The 15,047-nt window shown below is 44.1% G+C and overlaps 1 protein-coding gene across 2 annotated transcripts in view; it reads right to left on the bottom strand.

Moving 5' to 3' along the window:
• LRRK2 (leucine rich repeat kinase 2) overlaps positions 1–5,999 on the bottom strand; it is an 82,817-nt gene extending 76,818 nt beyond the window's left edge. Inside the window, exons 1-3 of one of the 2 annotated variants that reach the window (XM_081878454.1) lie at positions 5,667–5,999; positions 5,402–5,487; positions 12–121 (exon numbers count right to left, since the gene is read on the bottom strand). In XM_081878454.1, coding sequence (XP_081734580.1) covers positions 12–121; positions 5,402–5,487; positions 5,667–5,841 — 371 coding nt within the window. In that variant the 5' untranslated portion in view covers positions 5,842–5,999. Of the gene's footprint in view, positions 1–11; positions 122–5,401; positions 5,488–5,666 lie in introns of those variants that run through there. The other variant, XM_081878455.1, reaches the window with a different exon arrangement.
• Positions 6,000–15,047: the final 9,048 nt, after the last annotated feature.

Raw genomic sequence — 15,047 nt, 5'->3', positions numbered from 1 at the left:
AATGTACTTACTGGTGAACACCAAGCACTTCCCAATCCTTCCCAACACCTTGAGGAGCTGCTAAGTTATGAAGCGTGTCTGGGCAAACTTCGATAAGTTTGCAAAGAAGCGACCATCCCACCTTAAAAGCAAAAAACACAACTAGTTTTTAAAGCACACATCGAGCTCTTTTTTGCACCATCACAAGGCTTTACAACTACAAAGTTCTTAGGATAGACTGTTACAATGGCAGATTTAGCCCAACTTTCAAAACATGCTATTACACTATTCAGATTGAGATACAGTGGTACCTCGGGTTAAGTACTTAAATCGTTCTGTAGGTCTGTTCTTAACCTGAAACTGTTCTTAACCTGAAGCACCACTTTAGCTAATGGGGCCTCCTGCTGCTGCCGCGCCGCCGGAGCATGATTTCTGTTCTCATCCTGAAGCAAAGTTCTTAAGCTGAGGTACTATTTCTGGGTTAGCAGAGTCTGTAACCTGATGCATATGTAACCTGAGGTACCACTGTACTAGTTTACAAGTTTTTAACTTGTAGTGGTTTGAGGGGATTTTTAATTGATTTTTGCTTCAAAAATATATCTCTCTCTCACACACATATATACATGCACAATTGCTATTTAAATACACATAGACATAAACTTCCTCCTATGGTGCAATTTGGGTATTTTCATTCTGCATTTGATTCCAACTGCCAGTCCAAAAAAGTTGACAGCTACTGCTATTGTCACAAGACACCTTTGGAGCCTCATTCACATGCTTAGGGATTTCCCAACACTACTCAAGCTTCCATAAGAGAGACTTCAGCTTGGTAATTCACTGATAATGTATGCATCATACATAGTGAGATAGGCATTGTGGACGCAGTCTATTAATGTGTTATCAACGCACTGCATGTCCAGACAATGTGGAAGCAATGCCCACATCACTCCAGTTCAAAGAATATCCATTTAAATGGTATACTACATAGAATATACTTTCAACTGTGAATAATACACACTTAAAAGGTCAGATCTCTGCAGAATAAACATCGAAGTGGTAATCTGAAAGGATTCCAGAGGCGTCCTGCCAATTTATGCATGCCATGTGACCAATTCGCAACACAAGTACATATTTGCATTTTAAGTGTATTACTTATTTAGTCAAATTCAGAAACTGAGGTCTGAAATATAAACCTCTAGTTTACCCTAAAGGCATTAAGATAGTATAAAGGCAAATCACCTAAGGACATTACCATATTTTTCGCTCTAGAAGACGTACCTAGTTTTTAGAGGAGGAAAACAAGAAAAAAAATCTCCCCATCTCTGCGCAGCACCTCTCCAGCGAAGCAGGAGGAGGAACAGAGCCCCTTCCATTTTTCCTCCTGCTTCGCTGAAGGGGCGCTGCGCAGCTCTCCATCTCTGCACAGTACCTCTCCAGTGAAGCAGGAGGAATGGAAGGGGCTCTCTCTCACAGCTCTCTCTCTCTGTGCAGCGCCATTCGCTTGGTAAGATGCACACACATTCCCCCTTACTTTTTAGGAGGAAAAAAGTGTGTCTTATGGAGCGAAAAAATACGGTACTTCTCCTTCTGTCAATTTCAAGAGATAAAACACACTGTCATGAGGATCTGAAATTGGTTTTCACTTCCTAGAATCACAGAATTTTAGAGTGGGAAGGGATCCCAAGGGTCATCTAGTCCAACAAATTAATAGGACGCAGCATACAAGTTAACAAGGTGCAAAATATTATGAGATTGGCCCAAGTTTTTCTTGTTATTTCTCTCCTGATTCAATCCTTTGCAGTGACGGCAGCATCCGGTGCTTTGCTACCCAGCAACAGTCCCAAGCTTTGAACATGGAACTACTAGCAAGTAGGAGGGAAGTCACTCTTAGGAGTGTTGCTTCAAGCGCTTTTGGAGAGTGGCATGAAAGTGAAAAGACAAGAGCTGCCAGAAATGCCTTGCGCTCATTTATAAGGGCCCTCAGGGCAGCCCTGTTCCTCAAGTGACAACATAACTAAAAGCCACTTCAAATAATCAGCAGAATCAAAATGGGAGGAATTATCATGGAATCTACCATTTCAGGCAGATTGCCAACGCTCCGGGTTGCGAAAGTGCATCCCGCACAGATCACATTTGCAACCTGAGCGTCCACTGTATTCTACTTTTCCCCTCAAGAGTGCAGAGATCAAATATTTCCTCGTCCACATTCCTTAAACTCCTCCCCTCACACTTTGAAGGAAAAGCTTTAACCACTTGATTTGGTAGATTTTATAAAACCATAGCAAATCGCTTATTTCCAGAAATGCATTCTGTAGGATGCACATTTGGCTTTACGGCACAAGCCACTGCTTGTATTGCAGTCATGAAGCCAATAATAAACTAGCATGCTGATTTGCCCTGATGAAAAAAGGCTACAGCAGTGCAAAGAGTCCATAATCATCAACTTTGTCCAAAGCATCCATTTCTTTGACTATGCAGAAGCATCAAATCCTGAACAGAACAGGGGGAGAAAATCACTTCTTATTTAATTTGAGTGTGTGATAACTTAATCATGGAGAGATCTTCACAGGTACCCCCCCCAAAAGCAGAACCAGACTTGATAGGACGTAGAGGCTGCCAGCTGCCTTCTTGTTCATTTCTGCCTGAAAAACACTCATATTATTATGATAACTAAACACACCCACATAATTTCCTTTTTAAAATGTATGCTTCGCATTCCAACAGTTTCCTTTATTTAAAATTACTGCTTGAGGTGTGATATTCTCTGCTCATTATACAATATGTCGTGCACTTAAAGCAGAAACCATTTATATCAGCCGGATGAAACAGATATGTAAATTTATTGACATTTAGTCTCTAACTATTTTGTATTCATGTTTTCTAAGAACGTTGTTTGAAAATACTTATAGTTACATATCTCAATTAAAATTATACATGCAAATCAAGCAAAGTTGTACAACTCCTTTAAATAATACTTTTCACATTGTTGTTTTAAAGCGGGCTAGCCTGTTAGAACACCCAGGGCAAATCTTAAGACATATAATAGATGGGTTCATTGCCTTTCAACTTGCGCTGCTTTTAAACTTAACCAAAATGAGACAGCAGTTGTGATATAAGACCACCATGCTGAAGTCTATACCTGCAGCACATATTTTACAGTGAAAATATTTTACATGAAAATAATGGCAAGAATTTCATGGGTTACACCATTGCCCATCATCAAATTGTTAAAATGTATTATTTTTATTTATTAAATTTCTATATTGCCCTTCATTCAAGGATCAAAGGGTGGTTTACAAAAGGTAAAAATTGGATTTACGGAACTGGAATGATGGCTGAACTTGAACATTCAAGTCACTTATTTTTGCAGTACTCTCATTTTCAAAGGGAAGGCGTAATAGCCTCATGCACTAGCAGCAGAAACATCAAGTTTTAGGGCACCTTAAGGATGAATGCATATGTCATGAGCCTAATAGTTTCTCTTCAGGATGGCACGTTTTTTCTTGCTTCCCCATTTTCAAGTAACTCACACATGAGCCTTTCAGAGAGATATGAACTGAACCCGAATTTGCTTTAGAAATGGGTACAAATTGAGTTGAGACATCCCCAACCACCACAAAGAGCATCTTCGGACCTAGGATTTCCGTTTGGGCATCCCCTTCCATATCCCTTTATCATATAAAACTTTGCAATAGACATCACCCTGGAATAAAGTTAGGTTGGAGAAAACAAAGTCAAATTGTTCTTCATCTGCTGGGATAGCTCAGTGAGTAGATCATGACTCTCTTAATCTCAGGGTTCTGGGTTCGAGCAAAAGATTCCTGCATCTCAGGGGGTTGGACTAGACAACCCTTGTGGTTCCGACTCCACAATTCTCTATGCGCTGGGCTAAAAAGTGGGGAGAAGGGGTGGGAGAAGTAAAAAAAAAAAAAAAGAGGAGCCGATAGCTCAGTGGGTTAGAGCATAAACAAAATAAAAAAATTCCTTCCAGTAGCACCTTAAAGACCAACTGAGTTAGTTCTAGGTATGAGCTTTCGTGTGCATGCACACTTCTTCAGATACGAAAGCACACGAAAGCTCATACCTAGAACTAACTCAGTTGGTCTTTAAGGTGCTACTGGAAGGAATTTTTTTATTTTGTTTTGACCATGGCAGACCAACACGGCTACCTATCTGTAACTGGGTTAGAGCATGTCGCTGATAAAGCCAAATTGCCATTTGGGCCACCTGTTTCTTCCTGCCTTGGACAAGATGACCTGGGGAGGGGGTGTCCCTTCCAAGTGCTCAATTCTACGACCTAACAAACAGTTTTTTATTTTTTATTTTGTAGGATTTTTATTAAGTTTTTCTATTTTACATTTTAGAATACAGTGGTATCTTGGGTTAAGTACTTAATTCGTTCCGGAGGCCCGTTCTTAACCTGAAACTGTTCTTAACCTGAAGCACCACTGCTGCCGCTGGAGCCCGATTTCTGTTCTTATCCTGAAGCAAAGTTCTTAACCTGAAGCAATGTTTCTGGGTTAACAGAGTGTGTAACCTGAAGCGTATGTAACCCGAGGTACCACTGTATTCTTTTAAACCACCTTAAACCAATGGCTTCCCTTCTTCTCTTTCTCATTTTACATACCACAAATCCCTGCCTATTTTACATAACGCGAAACCATTCAGTGTTGCATCCCTCAAAACTCATCTACACCGCTAAATTTATCATCTCAGTGCTGCCAGCGGTTTTCTTAAAAAACGCACACATTTTTTCACTCATGCAAGCATACAGTGGTGCCCCGCAAGACGAACGCCTCGCAAGACGAAAAACTCGCTAGACGAAAGGGTTTTCCGTTTTGGAGGTGCTTCGCAAGACGAATTTCCCTATGGGCTTGCTTCGTAAGACAAAAACGTCTTGCGAGTTTTTCCGACTCCCCCCCCTTTTTTCTAAGTCGCTAAGCCGCTAATAGCGCTAATCTGCTAACGGCCGTGCTTCGCAAGACAAAAAAACCGCTAGACGAAGAGACTCGCGGAACGGATTATTTTCGTCTTGCGAGGCACCACTGTACCACAAATCCCTGCCTATTTTACCTAACACGAAACCATTCAGTGTTGCATCCCTCAAAACTGATCTACACCGCTGAATTTATCATCTCAGTCAGTGGCGTAGCGTGGGTTGTCAGCACCCGGGGCAAGGCAAGTAATTTGCGCCCCTAACCCATGGATTTGTGCCCCCTAACCCATGGATTTGCGCCCCCTAACCCATGGATTTGCGCCCCCTAACCCTAACCCCTAGATGTTGCGCCCGGTGCGGCCGCACCCCCCTGCACCCCCCACGCTACGCCACTGATCTCAGTGCGGCTTTTTTGAAACGCGCACATTTTTCTCACCCATGCAAGCATTTTCCGTTCTTCTTTTAAACGTGCTGTTATTCATTTACCTGCTGCACGCTCGCCACCCTCATGTACGAGGCCAGCACCAACAAGAGAGGCACGTGGACGTTCTTCCCGACGAGCAAGGGAGGACCTGAGCCAGACCGAAAAGGGAGAGAAAATAAATAAAAAAGAAAAGCGAAATAGGAAAATGCGGGTGGGGGGGAGAGAGAGAGAGAGAGAGAGAGAGAGGGAAAAAGTTATTGCCACGTTACTCAACAGCTCGGAAAGCCAAGCAAGAATAAAACCCCGAAACGCGGAGGCGGAGATTACCGCTGGGCGACGAGGCGAAGGCGAGGAGATCCCTCAGGATCTGGACGAGGGTCTCGATCTGCTTCCCTTCCTGGACATTCTTCAAGCGGACGATGAGCTTCTGGAGAGCCGCTTCCCTCTCCTCCTCCTCGTCGCCCCGGCAGCTCCTGCTGCTCCCCCTCCGGTCGCTGCTCATGTCTCCCTCAGCAGCCACAAACTTTCCCTCAGCGAGAGCAGCTCCGAGGGATTCCCCCCCTCACAAACCCCGCAGCCCCACGGCAGGCTCCCTCCGGCCCGCTCGGCCGCGACGGAGGAGGAGGAGGAGGAGGGGTGGCGGCGGCGGCGAAGGGAGCCGGCAGTGCGCGCCCCATGCCCGTAGATGGCGCTTTCGTTGCGGCCGTTTGCCCCGCCGGGGAGGAAAAAAAAGAGGCGGGAAATCAGCTCGGCCCGCCTGGCGGCTTGGCTTTCCCGAGGGAGGGAAGCGGGAGGAGCCGCAGGCGCCGAAAACGAAACCGAGGGAGCGGGGAAAGGGGATTTTTACGGAGGGAGATGGCTGGGCAACTCGGGGTGAGGGGATGGCGGCGGCGGCGGCGAAGTGCCCCTCGCCCGCGCCAAAAAGCGGCTCTCCTGAGGGCACCTCATGGCGTCCTCGAGAAGGCGGCGGTGGCGCCTTGGTGGTTGTGTGAAGGCGGGAGGGAAAAAGGCGGTTTCGAGGCGCCCAACCGCCTCAGAGTTTTGTTTCCCCCCAAAAAATATTAGTTTTCTCTTATAACACAAAAGAAAAACATTACATTTGACACAAGATAAAAACTTACCAACAATAAAAACACACAAAATAAAGATTTTTTTTCTTATTCCCTGGTGTATATACATTGTTAAAAGGCTTCCTCGACACCCTCCAATCTGGATTTCATCATATTGCATATCTGTTGTTGTTGTTTAGTCGTTTAGTCGTGTCTGACTCTTTGTGACCCCATGGACCAGAGCACGCCAGGCACTCCTGTCTTCCACTGTCTCCCACAGTTTGGTCAAGCTCATGTTCGTTGCTTCAAGAACACTGTCCAACCATCTCGTCCTCTGTCGTCCCCTTCTCCTTGTGCCCTCCATCTTTCCCAACATCAGGGTCTTTCCCAGGGAGTCTTCTCCAAAGTATTGGAGCCTCAGCTTCACGATCTGTCCTTCCAGTGAGCACTCAGGGCTGATTTCCTTCACAATGGAGAGGTTTGATCTTCTTGCAGTCCATGGGACTCTCCAGAGTCTCCTCCAGCACCGTAATTCAGAAGCATCAATTCTTCTGCGATCAGCCTTCTTTATGGTCCAGCTCTCACTTCCATACATCACTACTAGGAAAACTCAGTGGTTCTTAACTCATTCACATGTTGTTGTTGTTGTTTAGTCGTTTAGTCGTGTCCGACTCTTTGTGACCCCCTGGACCAGAGCACGCCAGGCCCTCCTGTCTTCCACTGCCTCCCGCAGTTTGGTCAGACTCATGTTGGTAGCTTCGAGAACACTGCCCAACCATCTCATCCTCTGTCGTCCCCTTCTCCTTGTGCCCTCCATCTTTCCCAACATCAGGGTCTTTTCCAGGCAGTCTTCTCTTCTCATGAGGTGGCCTCAGCTTCAGGATCTGTCCTTCCAGTGAGCACTCAGGGCTGATTTCCTTAAGGATGGATAAGTTTGATTTTCTTGCAGTCCATGGGACTCTCAAGAGTCTCCTCCAGCACCATAATTCAAAAGCATCAATTCTTCGGCGATCAGCCTTCTTGATGGTCCAGCTCTCACTTCCATACATCACTACTGGGAAAACCATGGCTTTAACTATACGAACTTTTGTTGGCAAGGTGATGTCTCTGCTTTTTAAGACGCTGTCTAGGTTTGCCATCGCCTTTCTCCCAAGGAGCAGGCGTCTTTTAATTTCGTGACTGCTGTCCCCATCTGCCGTGATCATGGAGCCCAAGAAAGTAAAATCTCTCACTGCCTCCATTTCTTTCCCTTCTATTTGCCAGGAGGTGATGGGCCCAGTGGCCATGATCTTCGTTTTTTTGATGTTGAGCTTCAGACCATATTTTGCGCTCTCCTCTTTCACCCTCATTACATATCTAGCAGTTCTCAATTTCATTTTTATAACATCAGTATCTTCTTTCATTACAAACTTCTTAACCTTACTTCCAACTGTCATCCATAATAATCTTTATTATTAATCTTTTTCTATCCCTTAGCCTAATCTTTGTTATTTCTAGGAATTTCTTAATTCTCTTATATTACAATATCTCACTAAATATTATTTAAATTTCTTCCAGTCTTCTTGTGTTCCCTCCTCTTTCTGGTCGCAGATTCTTCCAGTTAGGTCAGCCAGCTCTAAAAAATCCATCTTCATCTGCCATTCTTTTATTGTTGGTATTTCTTCCAATTTCCAATTTTTGGCTAATAAAAAGTCTTGCTGCTGCAGTGGCATACAAAAACAGTCTAACATCCTTCTTGGGCAGTTCCGGTCCTGTTATTCCAAGTAGAAAGGCTTCTGGTTTCTTAATAAATGTATTTTTCTACATTTTTTTAATTCATTTTAAATCTTTTCCCAGAAGACTTTCACCTTGGGACACTTCCACCACATATGATAAAAAGTGCCTTCCTTCTCTTTACATTTCCAACTTAAGTTATCATTAGCGTGGTAATGAGTTGACGAAGGCGAGCTGAGGGGAAAATATCCTCGGTCATAGTAATAATATTACTATTATTATTAATTTCCTTTCCTCCAAAAGGCTGTTGTCTTTTGCGCCAAATTCTCTCTCTCTCTCTCTTTCTCTCTCTCTCTCTATATACACTTTTCAGATTTATACATTTCATTCATTTTACAATCATTCTAACATTTCAAAGCTTGACTTCCTTCCCCCTCTTTCTGCAGTTCCTTAAATTTGTTTTTTTTTTAAATACCTTCTGCATATCCAAATTCATTTAATTTGCTCATTTCATTATCTGCTTTACATATACGCTCTTAATGAAACTGCAGGTTGTTACGATAGTCCTGCCAGTGTTTTTTATCGGTTTGCAATTTATCTGTAAATATTCAATAAACCGTTTCCATTCTTTTATAAAAAATTGGTTATCTTGATTTTTTACTTTTCCAGTAAGTTTCGCCATTTCTGTATATTCCAGAAGTTTTTATATCCAGCCTTCCTTTGCTGGGTCTTCTTTCCATTTTGTGCCAAATTGTCAGCAAGTGCCTCTTATCTCAGAGGAAGACGACCATTGGGAAGCCCAGCTTAAAATGATCGCAGGCTGTTGCCAAAACTTGACAGGAATGAAGCTGAGGGAAGTGGGGTTTTTGGATGGTAGTATAAAGGAGGACATGGCCAGTTCAACACTAATAATAATAATAATAATAATAATAATAATAATAATTTATTTATACCCTGCCCATCTGGCTGGCTTTCCCAAGCCACTCTGGGCAGCATACAGCACCTAAAAAATTGTAAAACATTAGACATTAAAAACTCCCCTAAACATTGTTGCCTTCAGATGTCTTCTAAAAATCAGATAGTTGTTTATTTCCTTGACATCTGATGGGAGAGCATTCCACAGGGCGGGTGCCACCACCGAGAAGGCCCTCTCCCTAGTTCCCTGTAACTTTGCTTCTCGCACAGGGAACTGCCAGAAGGCCCTACCATATCTTCCAACATTTCTCCGGTGAAAATAGGGATTTCCATAATTATCATTTTACTATTTATACCCCATGCATCTAACTGACTTAGCCCAGCCACTTTGGGCAGCTTCCAACATATGTAAAAACATAATAAAACATTTGTTTTTTTTAAAAGAAACCATATACAGGGCTGCCTTCAGCTGGCTGCAGGGGTCAGATAACTCCATACCCTCCAACATTTCTCCCGTGAAAAGAGGGACATCCTAAGGAAAAGTGGAACATTACAGGATCAAATCAGAAACTGGGGCGGCTTCTGTAAATCCAGGACTGTCCCTGAAAAATAGGGGGACTTGAAGGGTCTGACATGCATCTATCCTGAGTGTTAGATGGATAAATATTTATTTTGCACTTTGATATCAGATTACATATCATTCCACGAGAGAGAGTTCATTTTCTGATGTCATTATGCAAGAACTACCCCATAAAAGGGACTGAGTTCAGTCTTCAGTGGACAGTGTCTACGCATCTCATGATTTCTTTTTTCTGCTTGCTCTAAGGTCGGCATATCAGTAGAACAAATACTTCACATTAAACATCCAGCAGTAGCAGATACCAGGAGTTTTCTGGTAAATATATCAGAGGGCTCATGACACAGTAAAATGTGACTCATAGCAATCCTTGTAAACCCATAGCTTGTTCAGCTATTCCCCACCCATGTACAGAATGACATCACCTCCTCTTCGCTACTATCTGCAAATTTTAGTATAAAATTTGTACACACAACTGCTTTAGAGTGGCCAGATGTCCTACTGTACAGAGGACAACCCTCTTTTTAAAGATGTTCTCGGTTTAAAGGCCTTTCCAGTCCCAGCTTAGGACCAAAAAGAGAACAGAGGTCTTGAAGTTGCCAATCAAACAAAACCCAGACAGCAGATAGAAATGCAAGATGTGTACTTGACTATTTAAATCACCGTATTTTTCGCCCCATAGGACACACCAGCCCATAGGAGACACCTAGTTTTTTGGGGGGAAAATAAAGAAAAAAAATGTTATTTCCCCCCCCCCCAGGTGTGGGGCTGCTATCCGCAAGCCGTGGGAGAGCTGTGCAAAGCCGGAAGCCTGGGGCGTGCTGATCTCAGCGCGCCCCAAGCTTCTGAGTGCTGGCAAGCTCTCCGCTAGCCGTGGGAGAGCTGCATCTCCCACGGCTAGCGGACAGCTTCCTGAAGCCTGGAGAGTTAGAGGGGTCGGTGTGCACCGACCCCCCTCGCTCTCCAGGCTTCAGCGAAAGCCTGCATTCGCCCCATAGGACACACACACATTTCCCCTTCATTTTTGGAGGGGAAAAAGTGCGTCCTATAGGGCAAAAAATACGGTATAGCATTTCTTTCTAAATGTGCATATATGTATGTATGTTAGCAAATGTATGCACATTTTCGGCAAATCTGTGTATCCCCTTGTCCTTTAAAAAAAAAAAAGGAATTGTTGAAAACAAATGGGAGGGGATGTGGTCCTGCTCCCCTCCCCTCCCTCCTTCAGGTAGTGGTCTTAATATTTATTTATTTATTTATTTATTTATTTATACATACCCCACCCATCTGACTGGGTTTCCCAAGCCACTCTGGGCGGTTTCCAGCAGAATATTAAAGTACAGTGATTCATCAATGTCCCCATTGTGTTGAAAAGGCTGTGGGAATTGTGGTTCCTCTTTCCATGCACAGTGGGCCTGCAATATAGTGCAAAAATTATGGGGAAATGTTATTTTCATTGACAGCAGCACAACTGGCCATTGCTCGTCCCTGGAAAGGCAAATAAGAGCCACTAAGGGAGACCTGGATTATCTATGTATGGCTATCAGGGACATGTCAAAAGGGGATAAGGTGTTTGAGATTTAGTTTCTGTTCTTTTTCATGAGTAAGGGACAACATACTCTCAAAGTCTCTATCTGAAATTTCATGCACATCAGTTAATATCTCGACCCCTCTCCACTGAATTGAAATTTCAGCCTTCACGACTGTCAGGGAACTGCCATCAGGGCCGGAGGGAGAGAGCGGGCTCCAGAGGGATTCCAGAGAGCGTCCCGGGATGGGGAGAGGCAGCCCATCTTCTGGGGAAGAAAATCAGCGTAGCACCAATGGAGAAGGGGGGCAGATGGGGGAATCGGCGAGGCGGTCCCATGACCCCTTGCTGGGGACCAGCAGGGAGAGTAGGGGTCCTCCGCTGCCCACGCCCTCCTTGCGCAGAAGGCTTCCGCACAGGGAGAGTAGGCGGAGACTAGGCGTCAAAGAGCTTCTTTGCTGGAAGAAGTTCAAGAAACGCCCACTGACGGATTCTGCCAGCGATTGAGACAGCCATGGGCGAGTGGCTGTCTGGACAGAAAAGGTTCACTCAGGCAACCCAGCCAGGTGTGGCGCCGATTTACGCACGAGCAACCCCTAGAACCATTACAACGACATAGGAAAACGGCCAAGTAAACAGCTATTTTTGTGGAGGAGGGTCAATATATTAACTGATACGCATGAAATTTCACATATAGCTATATAATCCCTACTGTAGTAAGATAAGACCTTCGGAGCAGGCATTTAAAAAAAAAAAGGTTTCTTTATGAACCACCCTAGCGGGGCAGTAATTGTTCCTTGATAAATTGTCACACACACACACACCCCAATGATGGCACCTGGGGCAACCCGTGCCCCCTTCCTACGCCCCTGTGCGACCATTCAAATGTACATGTTATCCTGCGCTCTGAAGTGAATATCACATTTGCACATACAGAGGCCATGTATTTTCCTGCTACTACCCTAGTCTTCTATCTTGCCAGTCACACTTAATTTTACTTTATTTAATTATATGTAATTATGAGAAGTCAAGTTATGCTGGACAACGGGTGCATTCAGGAAAGAAGACAAGGGACACATTATGTAGATGTTACTGAGCTTCTCTGCTTTTCCAGAATCGTAGGATAATATTTAAATGCAGTATACCTTTCTCCGGGGCCTTCTAACAGTTACAATGTATTTCAGCACATAACTCTAGTCTCCTGTTCCCAGGGGTTGGTGAACCTACTAATTATACATGGGGCGACTTTTGAAAAGCCTTTGGAAGTTTCAGCTGGTTTAGAACGTGGCATCTAGGCTGCTGACAAAGCCTTGTTCATGTTCAAAGTTATGATTTCAGATCTTTAAGTTGAAATCATTTATGCATACTTACCTGGTAGTAAACTCCATTGAACACAGTGGAACTTACCTACAAGTAAACATTTATTTTATATTCTCATTTTGTATTTTTATGCTGTGAACCAGCCTGTGATCTTTTGGATGAAGGGTGGGGTATACAAATATCATCATCATCATCATCATCAGTACAATGCTGAAGTTGGTTACTAGTTCCCAATACCTTATTTGTGGGAAAGTTCAAAACACACGTGAATCAGTGTGTGTGTGTGCAGGTGTGCATTCTTGTATATGTCTGTTGAGACATCTGTCTTCAACGGCATTGGCTAACCCTCCCATCTTGGTGTCCTCTGCAGATTTGATGAGCATCCCCTCAATGCCTTCATCCAAGTCGTTTATAAAGACATTGAACAACAACGGGTCCATTTTCCCCAAGTTGACGAGGAACCATTAGTGAGCGTTCTTTGGGTTCGGTCAGTCAGCTAGCTGCAAATCCATCCAATACTTTCTGCCCTTCATCATCCTCTCCTCCACAAGTGGCCGTGAGATCCTGGGCCTGGGGCAATCTACGTAGAGGAGGGAGAACTTATGGATGAAGTGTGGGGACATTTTGGCAAATTGTAGGGAATGAGGATTGGCAACAGTGTTGGGGATTTGAAGGAGCTATTGCGGGTTGGGTAAAGTGTAATGTGTCACAATTTCGTGCTGAAGAAACAACGAGCAAGCTAAGGGGAGTGGGAAACCAGCCAACCAACAGAGTGTCAGAGGTGCACTTGCTGTAGGCAGAGTCTATATCCAGTGTCAGGTCCAGTCCTAGGATCGGACAACAGCAGTTCAAGTGGTCAGATGGTCCAGGAGTCAAGGAATCTGATGATCAAGAGGAAGAGATTATACTTGGGAACAGAAAAATTGTTGGCTTATTGTTGTGTTTTTCTTATGTGAACGAGCTTGCCTGCTAATATTCTGTAATATATTCCTCCATAGACTAGATATTACATAGAATGGTTCGCTTGTTTTTTAACAAAGAGTCTGTATATTATTGACTTTGATCTTAAGACCAATCTATTGGGGAATTCTTAATATGAAAGCTCTGTTTGTTAATGTTATATAATTGCCTCAAAGGTCCTAAACATTAAGCTGGGATACTTGCCCGCAAGAAAATTGCAATGACATTATTATTTTGCTACTCCTTACTCAGAAGCAGGTGCCCACTAAGTTCAATAGGACTTACTTCCAAGTAAAGGCACAGTTGTCTGGAAAGTTGTCCTGTGCAAGTAATAGAAGCTGTGCAAGAATACAAATGCATACTCCCCAACATATCTCCAATGAAAATAGAGACATCCTATTCCATAATTACAATAATAATTTCATTATTTATACCCCGCCCATCTCACTAGGTTGCCTCAGTCACTCTGGGTGGTTTTCAACATATATAAAAACGTCACTAAATATTAAACAAACTTCCCTATACAGTGGTACTATACAGTGTAAACAAACCACCCTATACAGTGGTTACAAACTTAATTCGTTCTGGAGATCTGTTCTAAACCTGAAACCGTTCCTAACCTGAGGTACCACTTTAGCTAATGGGGTCTCCCGCTGGCGTGCAATTTCTGTTCTCATCCTGGGGCAAAGTTCTTAACCCGAGGTACTACTTCCAGGTTAACGGAGTCTGTAACCCAAGGTGTTTGTAACCCAAGGTACCACTGTACATGGCTGCCTTCAGATGTCCTCTGAAGGTTGTATAGTTACTTATCTCATTGGCTCTGAGGTTGCATAACTCCATATACTCCAGCATTCTCCAATGAAAATTGGGACATCCTAAGGAAAAGCGGGACATTCCAGAATCAAATCAGAAACCAGGATGGCTTCTGTAAATCCAGGACTGTCCCTAGAAAGTAGGGACACTTGGAGGGTCTGTAAATGCACTCTTGTGTGGCTCTCATTTACTTCTATGGTTCTTATAAAAGACCATTTTATGGAGGATTGTGTCATTTTATGTATTACAGTGGTACCTTGGGTTACAAACACCTCAGGTTACAAACTCCGCTAACCCGGAAGTAGTACCTCAGGTTGCAAACTTTGCCCCAGGGTGAGAATGGAAATCGTGCGGCGGCGGCATAGCGGCAGCGGGAGGCCCCGTTAGCGAAAGTGCGCCTCACATTAAGAACGGTTTCGGGTTAAGAACGGACCTCCGGAACGAATTAAGTTCGTAACCTAGGGTAAAGGTAAAGGGACCCCTGACCATTAGGTCCAGTCGTGGCTGACTCTGGGGTTGTGGCACTCATCTCGCTTTATTGGCCAAGGGAGCCGGCGTACAGCTTCCGGGTGATGTGGCCAGCATGACTAAGCCGCTTCTGGCAAACCAGAGCAGCGCACGGAAACGCTGTGTTTACCTTCCCGCCGGAGCGGTACCTATTTATCTACTTGACTTCGATGTGCTTTCGAACTGCTAGGTTGGCAGGAGCAGGCACCGAGCAACGGGAGCTCACCCCGTCGCGGGGATTCGAACTGCCAACCTTCTGACTGGCAAATCCTAGGCTCTCTGGTTTAACCCACAGCGCCACCCGCGTCCCATTCTTTCCCATCAGG

This window comes from Podarcis erhardii (assembly GCF_964252035.2).
Source record: "Podarcis erhardii genome assembly, chromosome: 10".
Taxonomy (NCBI): Eukaryota; Metazoa; Chordata; class Lepidosauria; order Squamata; family Lacertidae; genus Podarcis; species Podarcis erhardii.
The sequence above is the reverse complement of the archived record's forward strand: the minus strand, read 5'-3'. Positions and strand labels throughout refer to the sequence as shown.